The sequence below is a fragment of the Gobius niger genome, assembly GCF_951799975.1.
Source record: "Gobius niger genome assembly, chromosome: 8".
NCBI classification, from domain to species: Eukaryota; Metazoa; Chordata; class Actinopteri; order Gobiiformes; family Gobiidae; genus Gobius; species Gobius niger.
Genome location: NC_136859.1, coordinates 28554227 through 28573910, shown reverse-complemented (window position 1 = coordinate 28573910; position 19684 = coordinate 28554227). Strand labels below are relative to the sequence as shown.

At 41.4% G+C, this 19684-nt stretch overlaps 2 protein-coding genes across 2 annotated transcripts; both read left to right on the top strand.

Moving 5' to 3' along the window:
- Window positions 1-7718: 7718 nt before the first annotated feature.
- Window positions 7719-9539, top strand: cnr2 (cannabinoid receptor 2; the record flags this gene model as incomplete). Its single annotated transcript, XM_079561717.1, has 2 exons — window positions 7719-7785; window positions 7853-9539. The coding sequence occupies 2 exons, from the start codon at window positions 7719-7721 to the stop codon at window positions 8923-8925; spliced, it is 1140 nt and encodes a 379-aa protein (XP_079417843.1). The 3' UTR covers window positions 8926-9539.
- A 590-nt stretch (window positions 9540-10129) lies between these two features.
- On the top strand, window positions 10130-17784 carry akirin1 (akirin 1). The gene is made up of 5 exons (XM_079562035.1): window positions 10130-10505; window positions 14772-14918; window positions 15461-15589; window positions 17150-17221; window positions 17305-17784. The coding sequence occupies exons 1-5, from the start codon at window positions 10301-10303 to the stop codon at window positions 17313-17315; spliced, it is 564 nt and encodes a 187-aa protein (XP_079418161.1). The 5' UTR covers window positions 10130-10300; the 3' UTR covers window positions 17316-17784.
- Window positions 17785-19684: the final 1900 nt, after the last annotated feature.

Genomic DNA, 19684 nt, shown 5'->3' with positions numbered 1-19684 from the left:
GGTGAAAAGCTGATGATATTGTTGCTTTGATGTGGCTGTTTAAGTTCAGGCCTGAGTCAATGATTACTCCTAGATTTCGAACCTGAATATTTTGGTTTTAGAGAGAGGGACAAAGAAAAATAAAAAAAATAGAAAGAAAAAAAAAAATATCCGACTCTTTTTCCCGGTCCGAACCATTCACGTAAAGAGCCGTTCAGAATAGCCGATTCGGTGATGAACGTCACAAGCGTGTGTGTCCCGCCCCCGTGGTCCCGCCTCCTCGTCCTTTTGTGAGGCTCGGAGAGTATTTCCTGTAAGAAGAGAAAAGAACAGAGAAAAACAACTCGATATTTACTTACTTTGAACGTCTTATTAACGCTGCGATGGCAAATATTTGAGGTCCTGTCTGATCACATGGGCCGCGTTTACTTCAAGGCCAAAAATACAGCCCAGGCCAAGAACTGTTATGTAACCATGATCAACATTTTCTCCTTCTTTGGTTAAACATCTGTTGATATGAGTTGGCCCACATTGTTTTAAAGTGTAAAGACAGTCTTCTCTGTCAAATGTATGGAAATATCAGGCTTCTAGTTTTGCTTTCTTTTTTACGCAGCTTCCCATCCCCCATCCATAAACCATAAAGTCACATTGCTCAGGCCTGTTCAGTGTCAGATGGCCAAAATACTAAAGATTTTTCCGTCTTGATGTAAAATGCAAGCTGCCAAGAGGTAAATTTAGCCAACAAGAGACACTTAAGGGTTGCAAGCCTGTATCTTTAGAGGTGTGGCTGTTGCAGAGGTTCAATAATAGGTATAAACTACCGGCCTAAGTTATGATGCATTCATTAAGCAAGTTTAATATGATATAGGCTGGGTTACAGGCCACGTCCAGGAACACATGGGAAAGTAGTCACAGGATGTTATTGTGGGCCTGTCTGCCTGCCCTTCCCCCATTGTTTTGTTTGAAGACCCACTAGTGTGGCTTTGGAACAGATGTGTGGGTGTGAAAATAAGTTTCTGCACACACGAGAACAGACAAACAAACCAAATGAAGAAATAAAAAAAACACAGCCTGACACTTGAAATATTATCTCACTGAAAGTTCAGCACTTTGATTTAAATGGGTTCAGTAGTCCATGTCTGTGACTTGGGGGAACAACAAGTGCAAAAGATTAACCCTTATCAGTGTCCGATGTTGGTTTATGGCGTGAGTTCAAGTGCGACGTGGGGTTTTTAAAAGTTGTGCAATGATCTGGGTCAGTCCATAGACTTCAGGACAGGACGCCGGGCCGGGACACTCCCCAGAGCAGACAGTGCAACTTTAAAAAGGGGGTTGTGCCTACTGCCTACAAGCGTCTGCCATGTTTGGAATCTAGGTCATGTTACCTGTAGGTCATATATAAGGCGCGCACAAAGCTCCATATTTGTCCTTACAGTCAGCGTAGAAGCATATTATACTGTGGGTTTAGGAAGTGCTTTCATTTCAAATGAATCTTAAAACTCAGGTTCAGAGGCTGTACCTTTTTCTATCATGGGGCAAGGGATGGGCCTACCACGGATTTACTTTTTATGATGAGTTTGCAGTTGTTGTATTGTCTTTAAAACTGTGTTAATATGGCATTTTAGGTTGATTGCTTTAAATTTTCATTGTCGACCATTTAAGTGTGTTTTTGCCAATAGAGAAACAAATCTATATTGGCAGTATCAGGGTGTTACATAATTTCAAATAGATAAACAATCTCCAAACTACAAACCATCTAGCTTAACTGTATTACTAAAGCTGAAATTATATGATATTTAATACAAAATGAAAGTCTAAAATTGCAGATCCAAAAGAGAAACAAATCTATATAGAGTTTGGGAAATTACACAGTTACCACAGAGATCCGCCATCTTTGCAGCTGTTAGCATACATTTTCATAGTCTAACATTAGCTACAAATAGTATAAAAAGTGAGAGAAAATAGCCGTGAAACCATTCTCTTAGCTGCTGAGTTACTGCTGGTAAATACATCTAACGCGTCCAAGTGTTTTAATGTGAACAATAACTCAAGTATTTTGACTTTTAAAATCTCCATTAGTTTACAATTGCTGCTAATCCCATTATGCTTAGCGATATGAACATTCCCGAACTCTTTTGAAAGTATCAGAATGTCCCATAAGGGTAACACTTTACATTACGGGACGGTAAGTCCTTGGTACTTACAGAGGCAATTCTAGATACTTATTGTGGTGCTTACAGTGATACAGTGGAAATTCTAGGTATTTATTGTGGTACTTACAGTGGTACTTATGGTGGTACTTACAGTGGTACTTATGGTGGTACTTACAGGGATACTTACGGTGGTACTTACAGTGATACTTATAATGGTACTTATGGTGGTACTTACAGTGGTAAATACTAGTAATAATAGTTGTACTTCTAGGTATTTATTGTGGTGCTTAAAGGATACTATAGTGAGAATTACCATGTCCTTCTAAATACAGAGGTAACTCTTAAAGTAATGAAGGTTGTACTTCTTGTTTTCCCTAATGCTGTTTTATGTTGTTTTATAGTCACAAAATCCTAGAAATTACTTCTGTATTTAGAAGTACCACATTTATTAGCTATGAATTGCGGCTGTAGTATCCTTGAATTACCAATAAGTACCATAGATGTATCACTGTAAATACTAGAAACTATCACTTAAAGTACCAAAGGAAATAGAAGTACAACCTTCGTTACTAAGAGCATTACCACTGTATCTCTTAGTAATGAGAGATACAGTGGTAACTCTGTGTCTCCCTAACCCTAATCCTTACCCCTAGCCCTAATTACTAGTAATTACCACTTTTAGTACCACAATAAGAGTAAATAAGTATCACTTAAGTAACGAAATAAGTACAAAGAAGTACCACTGTTTTTACCACTGTAAGTACCACAGACTTACCGGCCTGTAATGTAAAGTGTTACCGCTGAAATTATATGATATTTAATAAAAAAAAAAAAAAAGTCTAAAATTGCAGATGACCCTGTGTGACACTTGAAGAACCACCAGCAGTGGGATCGATACTGTAGATCTTGCACTGACAGAGAGTCTCTCATTTAGCGATTGGGAAATGTGACTGACGCTCACCTCGTGAAGACACAAGTCACAACGCATTTTTCAACGACTTACCATATGTGACGTCAGCCATCGAAAGAGCTGTGAGGAAAAGGAATGGGCCGAATTGTGTCATGAAACACGCCTACGCACAGAGAGAGAGGAACAGACGGTTTCACACCAACTCACTTGAAAGACATCCTACAAGACACATCTGAGTGGACAAAAAGGTTTTCAACTCCTGTTAAAATGTTAAGCTTTGAGAATATCCATATTTTGTGAATGGAATGGAGTGCATAGTTCTCTAATTCACAATGATATCAACTAAAAATACCCTATACTTTTTTCCTTTTAATGCCTTTGTTACACTCACAGTAGAAGCATAGAGGCAGGCAGATATCCTTTACAGTTTTACTCAAGTGAAATCGTAACATGGACTGAGTTTTTGATATTTACTTCCACTTAATAATAGTATTTTGGAGCAACAATACTCTGACTAGTAAAGCATTTAGTCAGTATTTCTAAAAGTAAACTAAAGCTTCATGACAGTCAAATGTCTTTTCTTTTCTCCCCTCAACAGTTTCTGGAGTTGCCTATTCTTGCGACATATGAGAATTTTCACTTTATTTCCTGTTTTGTCGATTACATCACACCAAAACACACATTTGACTTTTACGCTCAAATCCTAAGAATTTAGTAATGATCATGAAAATCACTCACAGCAGTTTTATGTTTGAATACTTATTATTTGCAGATGAAATGTCATACCATCACAATATAAACGCTCTATTCATTTTAGCCAATAACTCTAATCCATAATAATTGCAGAGCATCTTGATTTCGACCTTGTTGTTATTAAATTTGCATCTCTGAGAGGCATTAGTGGGTGTAATTCTCTGCTGTCTGGTGCATCCAAAGCAGGAAATGTCATTATTCTGGAGAGTGGAGTGCAGGCCCTCAACCTATTGTTTCCATGGCGATTCCTGCAAGAGGTCCCTGTAATATAATCCAAATGATGATGAAGAGCAGGCTGCGTGAGGCCTGTGCAGCTGATCTCCGGGTGAGTGAGGGGACATCTTATTGGAGCTGCTCTGTCTTCTGTATAATCACATTCCCGCAAGCAGCCCTGACCCTGGTCTGCAGACGGGGGACACGTGTAACCCGTTTGATGTGCCGTCAGGAATAACCTCAAACTATCACTTTCATTTGTAGGTCAATCCGTTATGTTTCACACACCATTTAATTGAGTAAATTGAAACTCTTAAGATAAGGGTGTAATTTCAAACTGAGAGCCTGGGGTTTGTGTGTGGTGACCTGATTCACTCTCAAACTACTGTTAATTCCCCAGAGGCTTAGAGTAAATTAAAAAAGATGTATTAATGTTGCAGGGCTACATTTTGAGGCATTATGGGCAGCACGTGGATCATAGGCCTAGATGTTATGTAACACAGGCTTTTTCTCTTTTCCTTTTGTCCCCCCACTTTGGCTGGACAATTGTTGATACGAGTGTGTTGTTTTCAAATGTTAAGGTTATCAAATATACAAAAAAGTGTTATAGACAATAACAGGCTTGAGTATAATTTAAAGTTCATTGCTGGAGGGAAAAAAAAAACAGGTGTCAATTTTCCTCAGCAGCTCCCTCTAGCGATCAAGGTCATGCATTACATATTGAAGAGCTCAGCTGGTGTTTGTCTATAATTTACATTCTGAGCCAAGTTATTTTAGTTTCACAGTACAATATGTTGCTGTAACAACAAGATTTAGACATCTTTCAGCTTTCTGTTTTAAAAATAACAGAAAGGACGCGTCACAGGAAGGTACAAATTGCATTTGATTTTAGATAATGTCAAATGAACGTCAAGTGATATTGTGATGAATTATCTCTCGGCACCAATGGGGAGATACAACCACCAATGCATCCATAAGGAATTGACCATTTACTATGTGGTGGTTCTTCTTACATACTGTGTGACATAACAGCTACCTGCAGACTATATATAGGCTACATGTTTTTGTTTATGCTTTATGTGTCATGTTGCGCCGAAGGAGATTCTTAGTCTGTGTTCACGACCTGTTCACTGACAATGGCAATAAATCTATTCTGATGTTTCTCTGGGCATGCTTGACATTAGCACTAAAACACTGGTAAATTTACTTTTCGGCTTGTAACTCCTTTACTTTTACCTGACACTGTGTCCCGTTGGCTTAAAATAAACATAGATTTTGAATAGGGTACATGAAAATTAACAATGGCACAGCTATTTTTTATTTTTTGTTTTTTGGGTGGGATTATCTTCCATCTACATAAAAACCTCAATTGGCTTTCATCATATTAAGCATTGGCCAAAACTTCACTATGTGCTTTAATATAGGCTTTAGAGGTTAGTGGATTGAAGAACCAGCCTTGCAGGGCTGTCACAGACACCAAAGCCCATTCATTAACATTCAATAGAGCACAAGTCTTAGTATTGTGACATGCAACTGTGCTACTCATCCATTAGGGGGGCCTCAGGCTGAAAGGCTATGCAGGGGGCCCCAAAGCAATGCAAGTAAGCATACAAACATAAGCATAAAAAACATCTGAAAGGAATTCTTATTTGTATTTATTCAGATTTAGTGATTGAATCAGTGTGTTTCCAGTCATTGTTTGTGAGCTCCAAGATTCACATTTTCAGAATCTCTGTGAATCCTTCACAATGCAGCTCACACATTTATTCATGTTTTTGTGCACCATTCACTAATCAAAACACATAATGGTGAATCAGATCAGTGGCTTTGATCACAGTATTATACTTCATGATAAACAGTTTTCTACCATATATTTTTCATTGATCTGTCCATGTTGTTTTAGCACCATGCTTTCAGACCCCTGATCCCACAGAGTAGCACCTTCTCTAAGAGCTCTTGTCCCTCGAGTCTGCCATGACCCTGTTTCTTTGGAACGCAGTGTGCCCACAGCATGCTTTACTATGTGGATTATTATGCATATATTATGATATTATTATTATTATGCAATCCTTGATATTTTCTTCACAAATACTTCTAACACAATTATAATCTTTGCTGGATTTCATTCATATTTGAGCGACAGCAGATGGAGCGGTGTGTCCCTCCCTCTCTTGCTCTGCGTCCTGTCATCATAGCCTTATCTTCTCCGCTGCTCACAGTCACATCCATCGGTCTGAGCAGTCATGCTGCTTCTCATCGTCTGCTGAGTGACCAAACAAACCACAAACACTATACTGCAAGACTGACCGCACAAATAAGGTAAGCTTTTATTCTTTTATGAATTCAAATGTAAAAAATAGGACAAGATTACTATTGTTTTACTTATAAGAAATGTTCCAGTGGGTTTCCCCACTGCACGTTCAAAGTGCTTTTGAAACTAAATGTGGTGCAAGACGCTTTGACCAACCTCTTTCCGCATAAACAGAGAATAGTCATATCCAAAAAAGCTCTACTTTAACTCAGTTTAAGTATTAAGCTGAATAGATTTTTGTACAGTCAAAAATATGAAACAGATATTTGGAAAAAAAAAAAAAAACATTTCAATAAAAATGCATGGAAGGTGAAGCCATTATGGGTGCTGCAACATCAGTAAAAAGCATTGTTACTGTTCTGTCAGTTGCACCTTTTTTATACTGACACAAATTGTGCTTCAGTGTCGCTGTGAGTTCATTTATTCATTTTTGAAACAATGTTCCTGCTTTCCAGGGCACAATGATCCACATCTCAAGTTCATAGGCTATTTACAGGCAATAGTGCACAGCAATCTTTAAAATATCCAAAGTACTAATTGAAATATGTTTCTGTATAAAATTCTGTGGTTGAGTGTAAAATCATTTCCCGGCCATAAGCCCCTCTGTGCAAACCCCGCCGCCATTATTGCAACATTATTTACACCGCCTGAAATCCTCTTACAACAGCTTTTCACACTTGAATTTAATATATTGATTGCATTTAGGAGATGCTCTCTGGAGATCATTAACACCCAGTGACCTTCACCAATCGATTCACTTCTGCCTTGTTAAAGTGCAGTACTGTGCGTAACCACAGAAGGGCGGCATTTTACACCTGGGCTATAATTAAAACGGCAACAGGCTCATTTTCCCTCCTTTTTTTTGAATCTTGAAATGAAAAAAGACGAGGTAAAGTATTTCGTCTTGTTTTTGATCTTAGTTTGCATAGTGTTATTTTTGTAACACAAAAAAGAAGACACACGAGATGTTGAATTATTTGTAGTTTTGTTTGTCAGATGTGTCTGGGCTAACAGCACATTTGCATCTCAAACTGCTTTATTTATCATGTACTCACTATTGCAACGCATGGTCTTCTGCAGCCTTCGTGTTTTTCATTTGGAATCTCTTACGATATTTCATATGGACATTTTATGGCCTGGCTGGCTCTTGCCTTAAATGGACGCTGTAATGATGATCGTCTGTTTGCCTTGACCTCTAAATGACTTTCCATTGCGCCTCACAAATGTTAATGTTCTCCTTCAACTCCAAGTTCAATATTGACTGAGACAAAAAATAATTTCATTTTATACTTTTATCGACAGGAAGTTATGCTCAAACAATTAAGTTGATGCAATTAATAATGATTAACAAGATCATTTTCTGTCTTATTTTGCAGCTGACTACCTTACTGCTGCTGAAATGGACGCCTGGACGATCCCTGGTTCTCAAGAGTCCAGAGAAGCTAAAAATGACTCTACAACAATAGGTAAGACTGTGATCATTCATATTTTTGAACTGTTTTGATGAAAATATTTAATGTATTCTGCTTTCAGGAAACAAGTCATGTGTGGACTTGGCGTGCTACATGGTCCTGAGTGAAGCAGAGAAGAAAGCCATTGGCTCCATCTGTTTCCTGGCTGGTCCATTCACCTTCTTGGAGAACAGCGTGGTGTTGTTAGTGATCCTGTTCACTGCGGCTCTGAGGCAAAGGCCTTCGTACCTGTTCATCGGGAGCCTGGCTCTGGCTGATGTCTTTGCCAGCTGCTTCTTCACCACCAGCTTCCTGGACTTCCACCTGTTCCAGCACACCGACGGGCCCACAGCCTACCTGTTCAAGTTAGGAGGAGTCACCATGGCCTTCACCAGCTCTGTGGGCAGCCTGCTGCTCACCGCACTGGACCGTTACCTGTGCATCCACCAGGCGTCCTCGTACAAAGTGCTGGTGACACGGCACAGGGCCCTCCTGAGCCTGCTCACCCTGTGGAGTGCCACCACCATCATCTCCCTGCTGCCTCTGATGGGCTGGAGGTGCCCCACAGGTCTGATTCCCCCCTGCTCACACCTCTTTCCCTACATCAGCTCCGCCTACCTGGCCTGCTGGACCAGCTTCATTCTGGTTCTGTTGGCTCTGATCTTAGGGGCTTATGCTCTCATCTTATGGAAAGCCCACCGCCATGAAGCCTCTATGACCAGCCTGCAGGGAGCTGCGGTGTCGGGACAGGCCCGCATGAGGATGGACATTCGTCTAGCTCGAACATTTGGCCTCATTCTGCTTATTCTTGTGGGCTGCTGGCTCCCTGCACTGTCATTCATGATCGCCGATGTGTCAGTGGTCTTAAGCTTCACTCAGCAGAGGGCTTTTGCCTTCTGTAGCACACTGTGCTTGGTAAACTCTGCCGTCAACCCACTTCTCTATGCCCTGCGCTGCCGGGAGCTTCGGGAGGCTTTACTGCAGCTCACTTACAGACTGTGTGAAATGGGCAAGTGTAAAAAACCCACTGAGCGCTTCTCCCCAGAATCACATGATGAACAAGACATGAGCTGTACGGCCCTTTCGGAGAGCGAGGGCCTCAACACCAGAGCCACACACATCACCTCTGTGTCTGCAGCAGTGAACAAACACTGACCTCACGTAGGGATTTATCCACAGTGGGCACAACATCAAGTTTAGCAAGCTGTGTCTGATATTGCACTAAAACTAACTGCCACTTGTCTTTACACAATTGTTTGTGGAAAAAAGCGCTCTAATCAGCATCAAGTTTAAAAGCACATGGCCCACCATATTGTTTGTTGTCGGTAGGCTATCTTGATTAGACATAGTATCTTTAGGATAAGCAGATATAATAATTAGATAATAAACACTTTTCAGCATAAAAAGCCTTTTCAGCAGAATTAGGTTTGTTGGTTTTGTTTTCTTATTTTGTTCCCATTAGGCAGACTTGTGGGGTGCCTAATGCCTATGCTATCTGCACATGAATGCCAGGACACCACAAAGGCCTGGTCCATGGTGATTTTCCATGTGCTCTTATGTGCATTGAAGCAGTGTGCGGCAGAGGAAAATGAAAGATGAATGGCAGCCAACAGTGGAACAACTGGCAGCTACAATACACACACATATACAAAGCACTTAGGCACACAGGCTCAAACTGCTTGCCTTTCAATAGGTTTGAATACTAGTTGTGAATTTGTTGAAGGCCTTTCTTAGTTTTGCAGTCTTTGTTCTCTCATGGTATTGGTCAGAAAACAGGGTCAAACTACAAAATAATAACATGTTGGAAATGTTTAATGAATAAATTGAACTTAGTTTATTTATCCTAACTGTGCATCAGGGTTGTTTGCTTTTCTAATGCACTTTTATGGTTGTTTTCTGTGTGTTCACAATGGCTATTAAATGTCAAAAGCAAAATCACATTGTCCTTTATTATCATGAATTGATCTGATGTGGTGCACAGACCTTGGGGTTCATACATACAATAGCTATTCATAAACCGAGCAAAAGGGCTGCAAAATAGTTGATCTAGATCATTTCCCCCCGTGTATCTTCACCTGTTTTCCCACCACCAGACGTCTCGTGAACCTTTTAGTTAGAGTTCATCCCGAGACCTTTTGACTTTCAATATAGGGGTCTAATGACCACAAAATACAAAATTAAAAGCGTATGAACATTATCTTACGCATTACCGATCCAAATATATGGTGTAAATAGCATACTATGTAGACAAATGCCTGTATAATGCGTTTCCTCCTCAACCAAACGTGTAAAACATGTAGTTGAGCTGTAGTCCCCCCCTCCTGCCGCACATGGTACGGCCCACCATTGTGACGTTTTAAAAATTCAGCAGCTTCAGTTGGACCGAGGCTCAACTCAGAGAAAACCCGTTGTTGTGGAGGAAGAAAGGCTCAGCTAAACACGGAGCGTCATCGCTGTAATCAGGGCGGTTTTAACCCCAATATTTGCGGGTTTCTTTCTGCACTCTGTATTTCGCTTTCGTCAAGCTAACATGGCTTGTGGAGCTACGTTAAAGCGGTCGATGGAGTTTGAGGCCCTGCTCAGTCCTCAGTCTCCCAAGCGGAGAAGGTGCAACCCTCTACCGGGGACTCCCAGCACTCCGTCACCGCAAAGATGCACCCTCCGTCCGCCTGTCGACAGCCCCACGCACTCGATGTCTTCACCTGTAATTGGGGCCGAAAGTCGTCTTACCCCAGGTAAGAAAACTAAATGGAAAATTACTTTTTTCTACGTTTGCTGATGGGTGTCATGGGGGAGGGGGTTTGGGTGGAGTGAGAATCAGATGGGGGTTGGAGGCTAATCGTTAGCTTAGCAAATGTTCGCCAACGGATTCACATATGAACGTTAGCTAACGTAAAGTCACTATTTTTCATTGAATGTGCCCTGTTTATTCAATCATTTCTGAATGCTCCTGAAGAATCATGTGCTCTTCATGTGTTGACAGTGTAGCTCGAGCAGATTGCTCCTCCTTTGCTAGCTTTGCTCTGGAGCTTCTTAGAAATGGGACAAACAGACTGTCCAAAGATACCATTTACCCTTCAAGACGGCTTTGTGCAAGTGTGACCACATCGGCTACAGACAAAGACCCGGGCCTGTCTCTCCTGCTCCTGGCTGGTACTTTTTAGTGACTTTAAAAGACAAATGGCAGCAGACCCATCTTGGAATGGTGTTCATTAGGAGCTGCCGGCTAATGTTTCCTGTCCAAACTGCACTCTATCATCACGGCGTGAGGTGGGGGAGAGCTGTCCACCACACCACTGCTTTTCCTCTTTAACCCCTTAAGGCATTGTTAGGCTTTTTTCTCTTTGACCTGGAATGCAATTCCACAATGAGCACTGAGCTCATGCGGGGTGCACTGTCAAAAACAGTCACGGGAATGTCTCTAGAAGGCTTATTATGCTGTCCCTGGTCATCACGTCACTGCACAAAACCCATGCCTGATGGACTGCAAAACCTACACCTTTACTGACGTCTGAGTATTTAATGTCTTATTGGCTGTAAATCTACATTATGTAAAGCAGTGGTTCTCAAAACTTTTCACACCAAGTACCACCTCATGAACCATGAAGTCTAGATCAGAACTAAACCGTTTAAAATCGATCTAAAATGTCTGAGGCACTGTAAATCATGCCTAAACAAGAATATACCTAACATAAATACATCACAAAAGCATAGTTGCAATGATCTCTAATTAAAGTCACCCCGAGTACCACCTGAAGGAGCTCAAGTATGACCAGTGTGTGCACATAATAGTCCGAGAACCACCATTATGTGTTAGTATTATATTATATATAACACTAATACATAATCGTATAGCAGATATTATAGTTTGTGGTTCAGGCTTCTCCCAGACTAAAATGCACTGACACAAGTCATCAGAAATGGTGTTTTCCAAAGAATATATGTATTTAATGGGTCTGCCGTTGAAAGAGTTATGTACTTAAGATTCCTTTAAGAGGAACTGTGGCTCATAATGACTCGCCCCTCACTTTTTGCCTTGTCAAAACCCTCCACTGTTTGGCTGTAAACACATGCTCCCTGAAAGAAAGCACAGTGCCAGTTGAGTTACTGTGCAGCAGCTGCCATTTCACTGAAGTCATGTGTTGCTGCACATTGGACACAAGCCTCTGATAGCAGGTCTTGTACTCACCTTCTCCCAGAAATGGGGCCCTGTGTGTGGGATCTGCCCTTGTGCCGCGCTGTGCCAAGTGGAAGCAGTGTTGTGTTTGGTGAAAGGTCAGCTGTCAGTTCTCCCAGGCTCTTGCCCTACTCTGCCCAGGAGTTTTCCAGCCATGCAGGTGAGCTGACGACAGACAGCTGGAGGCCAGTGAGGGACCATGGAGATTATACAGTGTCTGCTGCTTATTATTTCAGGTTGTGGTTGTAGTTAGGAACAATGAATCGCTATCAAATCAAAAGGGCAATTTTAATTGTGGCAGAGGCTGCAATAACTTAAGTGATCATTGTGTATGTATTAAATCTACTGACACTGTAGTTTAGACAACGACAAACATGTTTTGAATATTGCATTAGTTTGGCAGTTCATATCGTTGTCTCTCCAATGTGAATGTGTCTGAACTGTTTATAGTGGCACAGGTATTTAGGCAGGTATTCTAAAGTCATGCCACTGCTACCCTGATGGTATAAACACAGACTTGATAGTTTGCCTTTGGCTTTCTGAATATATTCTTCTGGTTGCAGGAGTTGAGTTACGTGGGAAAGTAATGTAGTTGTGGAAGGTTCTGATTATTGTGGTGGTTAAATGTTGTTGCAATCCAACCACCATAGTAAACAATGAATCTGTTAAGCTCATTATGTGCAACCCTAAAAATGAAGACAATCTTTCCTTGGGATGCCTGCTCTAATCCCTGTGTCTCATAAATTCTTGCAGTCATTATTAAACTTGGGAACATTACACACAGCATGTGCTTGTTAATGAAAGTGAATGAGTGAGTCAGCTTCCTCTACTGTCCAGTCTGTTATTGTATTACGGTTCGCCTGTATCACAAAACTCTCCCTGGAGTTTCCCCAAATCCCGGAAGTCTCAGATTGATGACTTGGCTCGACTTTGGCACGGTCAGTGTTGCCAAGCAACGCCCACGTTTAGGCCAGCTCTGGTTGGCAGCAGTACAAAGGAGCACCAGCGGCGAAGGGTGCTGTACTTGCCAGTCTCCTTTACACATTCTGTATGTCAACTAGGTTTTCCCTTTCATCTATTTCAGCTGTACAGCAACCAAACTATTTTTGTAGTAAAACGATCTTCACTTTTCACTATTTATTTTTTTTGTCATAAACTTCCTGTTTCCTTTCTGACACAAGCTATATGGAACTGCTTTGCATGCCAATCTTTTTATGGCATCAGTTTTGAGGCACCATGTCACAGGCTGTGTTGAACATTTTGGTTTTCCTTTCTTCCTCCATAGAGTTTGTTGTAAAAGCAGCAACATAATGTAAAAATGAGACTGTGCTGTCTGCATCTTGCCGAGCACGTTAATGTGCTGGGACTTCATGTCAGTGCCGTGACAATAAACTCTGCTTCTCTACCTGGAAAATGGGAAGAGAACTGGGATGTGCAGAAGAAGAAATGAGTTTGGGCTTCTGCTAACTGTTTATTGAACTTCCTTCCTCTGATATAGTTCAAGAAAAGGAGACATTGGGATCAGCAGCTCTAAAATGGTGTGTAATTTATTGATGATTTAATGCATTACAAGCTGCCACCTAACATTTACTTCATGTACTTTTCCCACATACTGTTCATTTTAATGTGTGCAAATGAGTATGAATACAGTTTCATGAAATGATGGTTTTGACGGGCCCACACCCTATTCTATGTCCTTTAGTCTGAAGTGGTCGCCCCTCTCGTGTCTCTTAATTACCCGGGCCGAGTTTCTTTCCCGTCACCCAATCGATCACGGGTCTTCTTTGCAGCCCCAGTGAGGCGCAGGGCTGGTGTTTTTGTTCCCTGACATGGCTGTATTAAGAGTGAAAGCACCGTGGCCCACTGAGCCTGTCAGATTAGCCTTGTGTGTTGTTAATGCGGGGAGTTTACAAAAGACGCATTCTACAAGAGGGCCTCAGTCATTCAGCACCCTGACCGGCCGCCGAGGCAGAGGACACTACTCCCCCCAAAAGCAAAGATCCTGCTTTTTCTTGTGCGTCTAAATAAGCTGGACACGAGTTTGGACTGTGAACATGGCCCCCCCAGCTCTCTCCACCCAAGATTAAATGCAGCCTGTCCACTCAGATAGAGGAAAGAGCCCCATTTCCAGATATAGGTTCAAGCTGAATATTTGGTTATCTCTGCTGTTTGCACTGAGGCTTGTTGTTTTTAACATCGTCTTTTGACCTTTGGATGGATTTGTCACTGGAGCAGCTTGTTTACGAACGGCTTCTAAGATTATAAGAAGCAAACGCATTGATCATTTGGGATCATTTGCAGATTTTCTTGAGGTATTGCTTTCCTGATTCTATTGTAGCCACAGTCGGACCCTTATTTATGAGCTGACGAGTCTCCCATCACGTAAGCATCTTCCCAGCTGTTCTTTGACACAAAAAAAAACATGAGCAGCTAAAATGGAGGAGAAGTGAAAGTGAAAAATGGATCATCCTTTTCTCTTCAGCCTGTTGTAGTTTGTCATATGGCCACAGCTGTTTTTTGAGTTGACACCAAACTTCCTGTCTCTTAAGCTGCTGCAGTCGGGAGCAGTTGAGACGTCAAGAGGAAGCGCCCGAGCTTTGTCATGATTGCTGACAATGTGATATGATTACAGCGTTTGTTCGAGCTGGAAAAACACCGGGCTGTGTGGCAGCCGCACTGAACGTGTCTGTCTTACTGTAGTTCTGGCCCTGAAAGGGGAGCGCGGCGCACGGCTAGCGGTGACTTTTCCCTAGCAGTGGTTGCCATCATGATGTTGAAAGTGGCCAGAATGTAACTAACTCTGGCTCTCGTGTTGGTCCCACAGAGCAGATCTTCCAGAACCTGCGTCAGGAGTACAGTCGGATCCAGAGGCGGCGACAGCTGGAGGGAGCTTTCAACCAGAGCGAGGCCTGCAGCTCCACCGATGTCCCCAGCCCCAGCTCAGCACTCACCGCCCCCAGTTCTCCCCCAGGTGCGTACCTCCAGCGCTAGTACATGTTTAAAACTTGTATCGGAATTGGGTTCATGTTATATTGTCTTGACTCAATGTCTTCCCACACCATCCTGTGGAAATGAGGCTAATGTGGCCCCATAATAAAACATCGCCACAGTTTATAGCTTCATGGCCTTTTTTTTTTTTTGTATTATTTTAAAAGTGGAACAACAGGATTAAATGTTAAGAAAAAAAGATGTTATCTAAATGCATAGCTCCAGGGGCTGCACTACTTTCCACATGCGCTGAATCTGTGTCATAGATCACGCTGTTGGCATCCATTTCCAACTCCCGACACCGCGGCTGTACCCACGGTTGTCCATGATTTACGAAATGTAAGCCCTGATGTCTTAAACCATTGAGGAGTAATGAATCACCTGGGGAAGGCCACGCTACAAGGACTATAAAAATGACTCTTGCATGCCGTTCTTTTTGGCAGACGCGGGGCAGATCGAGGGAGCTCCATTACAGTCTTGCACTGACTATTTTGACCTTGTTTTTTTTTTTTTTTTTTTATGTAGGCGCCTCCAGGAAGGACCAGCCCTCTTTTACGCTGAGGCAAGTAAGCTACCTGTGCGAGCGGCTCCTCAAAGACCACGAGGATAAGATCAGGGAGGAGTACGAACAGATCCTTAATATAAAACTTGCAGGTAAAGAATCTCTCGCGTCTCATTCAACTTAACTGGGTCAGGTTAATGTTCCTTTGCTTCTGTTTGACTTTTTCAACTGGGGTTAGGGTTGTTCCGATACAAGACACAATTTTAAGACATTTGTGTCAGTAATTACCCAAACGAATTTAACAGTCTGATACCAGTCTGTGTTTTTCTAAAGAGAAGGAACAGAGACGAGTCGCTTCGGCTTACTGAGTTGCGGCTAATTCTAACGCCACAAGCAGCTTAAATGAGGATTTTGGAGGCTTTGTGAACACTGGAAACTGCAATAATTACAATTGGAAAAAGTGTCTGTGTTACTACTTCATACTCTTCATTTATTTAGTGTTTTGAGAGAAAGCAGAACTTGTGGAATACTGTGATGCGAAGACGGCCACCGCGCTCACGTATGGACTCTCTTTATGGTAGCTTTGGCCCTTGCATCTTGTCTCTGGGTTTCCTGTTCTCTTTTATTCACATTCACATTCTAGTACTGTATTTTGGCATTGACCGCTTCCCTGCCAGAGCCCAAGTGTCATTTTTTTATCTGACTGTTTTATCGGAACAACCCTAATTTCAGCGTGAACATTTCAGCTTGTTTTCTTCATTGATTTCTTGATATGCAGCTTTTGTTTTAAGACTGTTAGATTATGTTTTTGCTGTTCTCTTTATTTCACAATATTATCTTAAAGCTTGAAGTGCATTTGACACATTAGACTGTTTTTACTAAAACATATGTAACATATTTAAGAAAAAAAAAAATTACCTAGCATTCCTTTGTTTTAGAATTTTTTTGTGATGTTTATAGTTTTGCTTCCTTACTGGACACTGACAGGAAGTGACATAGAGGCAAACTATTTTAAATTGTCGCCATGCCAACGGGAAATGAGTGTGTCAAACTGCTATGGAACTTTACCTCTATCTATGTCACTTCCTGTCAGTAGCTTAAAAATAAAAAATACTTTTTTGCTCAACATTTCTTCATTAAATTACTGCTTCACTGAAATGAAATGATAATTAATACTTGCAACAGATGTTATCCATTTGAATAAGTCATATTATTCAAAAGCATTAAAACCTGTCACTTTAACTATCGGTCCAAAGAATGGATCCTTTTGTTTTTGTGTTTAAAATAAGGCGGAAGGAACTATTTATACCAGGGATCCAGATCCGGACCCCCAAAGGCTTTTCATCCTCTCAATATACTTTAATTTCTATGGCTGAATTAAAAATTATCTGAACAAGTTGAGGAGCATTGAAATAAAAAGGCAAAATTATTGATTAATTAATCAGCTCTGCTTTGTAAATGCACAACCTGTGCCCATGTTTTAACATTTTCAAACACTGACTGCATATGTCTGGACCCCGGACATATGTCCACAGTTATGAAAGAAAGGTTGACTGATTTATTTGGGGACCCCTGATTTAGACTATAATAAATGAGAACATTTGAATTCGAGATTGAGGGTTAACATAATTTAAATGTATATTTTAGCGCTACACGGATGTCAAATTGTTTATCTGAAGCACAGTCTCATCTCCTGGCCTTTTCTCTTCCAGAACAATATGAATCTTTTGTGAAATTCACACAAGACCAGATAATGCGAAGATACGGAGCGCGGCCAGCCAGTTGTAAGTTTCACAAAGTACAAAGATAAGATGATTTTGTTTTATCTTGAAATGCTAACTCGTGTTATCTCCCTTGTGCGTTTCAGATGTCTCGTGAGCTGACGTCGGCGAGATCCCAACTTCCTCTCACAAGATGGCTGCTCTTTTACTCACCTCTTCTTCCTGATTTACATTTTATGTTCCTTTTCACCCCCTTTATCACCTCAAACTGTTCAGGTGCCATGGTTTCTCCAGTTTTTTAAACCCACATGTTCAAAAATGGTGATTGCTGCTGGCCCCAAAAGGTATAAGAGTAAAACGTAATGTAAAAAAAAGCCCAGCTGTCTTCGCCCTGTTGTTGATGATATGCTCTCTGGAAACTATAGCAGGTCCGTGTCACTCTGTTGACGCTGTAGAAAAGCTTTTATGGCTCATGATGATTCTGTATACCCTCCCAGCAGCTGCACTTAAAGGCCCCTGCTTCACTCCTGTTCCGCTCCTTTGACCGAGCTCCTCATAACTCGTTACCTAAGAATGTGCGTTATTTTTTTTCCCATTTTGAAAAATTAAAAATTTCAGTGATTAAAGTTGTGTCGTGTGCTTTCGTCTTAGTTTTGATGACAACAGCAGCAATATCCAAAAGGGGGGGGATCTCATATCATTGAACTGTGATATGTTGAATAGCTTAAATACATGTTTCAACATTATCTTTTGATGTACGTGGGCATATCATGTAACACCTCTGCCAAGCTTGTGATGCTTTGGTTTTGAAGATGATAATGCAATAATTTCTCTGTCGTCAACAATGGGGTGTATCAAGTTTCCTAAAGGCGCACACACACAAACCAACCGGACCTGCAGTCTATCCAGTGTGGCACAGGGGCTGCTTCAGGTCTGAGAACCTTTTCTTGACCTTGTTGGATTGAGAAATTATTTTATTCATGTTTAATCCTCTTTCATAATTAGTTCTCATTCAGAACAATTTTAGTCAAAGTTTAATGTATTTGTAGATCTCGTTTACGTACTTTACCACCTGGAATTGGTCATTGCTGTTTGGACCTCAGAAGGTCAAGGTCAACTTTATTTATAAAGCTCCTTTACAACAACCTTGAACATAAATTGACAAACAAGTAAACAACAAAGTGATAAAACGACACAATGGGGGAATAAAGAAAGGAAAGAAAAGGAAAACTGCCCAACTTTACATTAAAAGCCATTGTGGGGAAAAGTGTCTTGACTAGAACAGTGTTTTTCAACCTCTGTGCCTGGCGATGTTGTGTGGTGTGCCTTGGGAAATTATCCAATTTCACCCAGTGGGTCTAAAACATATTTTTTGAAAACAAATTAATTATTATCCGCAAATAGTGTGCCGTTGTGTAGTGTCTCTGGGCTGCCTAGTGATCAGCAGACTAACCATGTAAAGCTCTTCCATAGATCAGTATGTTATGTGGCCGCAGGTAGCTTTGAGACAACAGAATAAGGTATGCACGGATGTGACAGGTGGCGGTGACAGAGACGTTGTGGCCAGCAAGAAAACACATGGTGTTCCTGTTGCAGACACTTTGATGAGATCCACTTTATATTGTGAACATAGGCTACAGAGTTACATGTTTAAAAATGTTCTGCTGGTGGTGTGTGTGATTTTTTTCAATTAAAAAAAGTGCCTTGGCTCAAAAAAGGTTGAAAAACACTGGACTAGAAGTTAGAGGCACTGTCTTGAAGTGTGTTCTGACAGTGCCAATATTTTCTTAGGTGATTGACAGTTTGACATGAAAAGTCTATATTGACATTGAAATTGATTTTCTAAAAAATAGTCCAATAATCCTAAATATGCATGTAAAAATGACAACCACAATGTCAGCTCCAGTTCCCAAGACAGTCCAGTCTGCATTGATGGAGTAGCGAATCTGCAACAACCTCACCCATGGGTCCAGCATTAGTGTGGTCTGGTGCCATCTAGTGGTGAATGAAAGTACAATAGACCTGTTGAAACCACAGACTGTAAGATTGAAACTAAAACAAAAACTTAACCTATGCATTAAACATAAACGCCATGATGCCTAAACACTGCTTTCCATCGGAGCGCAGGGGGAGGAGCGCAGAGCTGTTCGCATTATTGTGCAAATCGTCTACCTGAGAAGCCCCCGCGTGACGTCACCCCTCAGGTGTGGCACTGGGACGCAGGTACGGGCTGCTGCGGCTCGGGTGGCGCGTCAGGACAGAGAGAGTTCTGTTTGCAATCGTGTTTACAGGACAAAGACAAGCATCGCGGGGTCATTTGGACGGAGGAAGGAAGTTTGCCTCACACACACACAAAAAGCAATGGAAGGGCTATAATTATCTCCCCGTGCGTTTTCCATCGAGCTTCGGAACACTGTGAGGAAGGAGGTGGAAAAGGCTCTGCTGCTAAAATGGAGGAATAGACTCTTCTTCACCTTCTCCCGAAAAAACATTTGGGAACCGGTTCTTCCAAACGATCTCGTGCTT

Excerpts from the sequence above, each read along its gene's own strand:
- akirin1 (XM_079562035.1), top strand. The coding sequence starts at position 10,301 with ATGGCTTGTGGAGCTACGTTAAAGCGGTCGATGGAGTTTGAGGCCCTG. Across the intron at positions 14,919-15,460 it reads CGCCCCCAGTTCTCCCCCAG|GCGCCTCCAGGAAGGACCAG; the intron begins GTGCGTACCTCC and ends TTTTTTATGTAG. Across the intron at positions 15,590-17,149 it reads CCTTAATATAAAACTTGCAG|AACAATATGAATCTTTTGTG; the intron begins GTAAAGAATCTC and ends TTTCTCTTCCAG.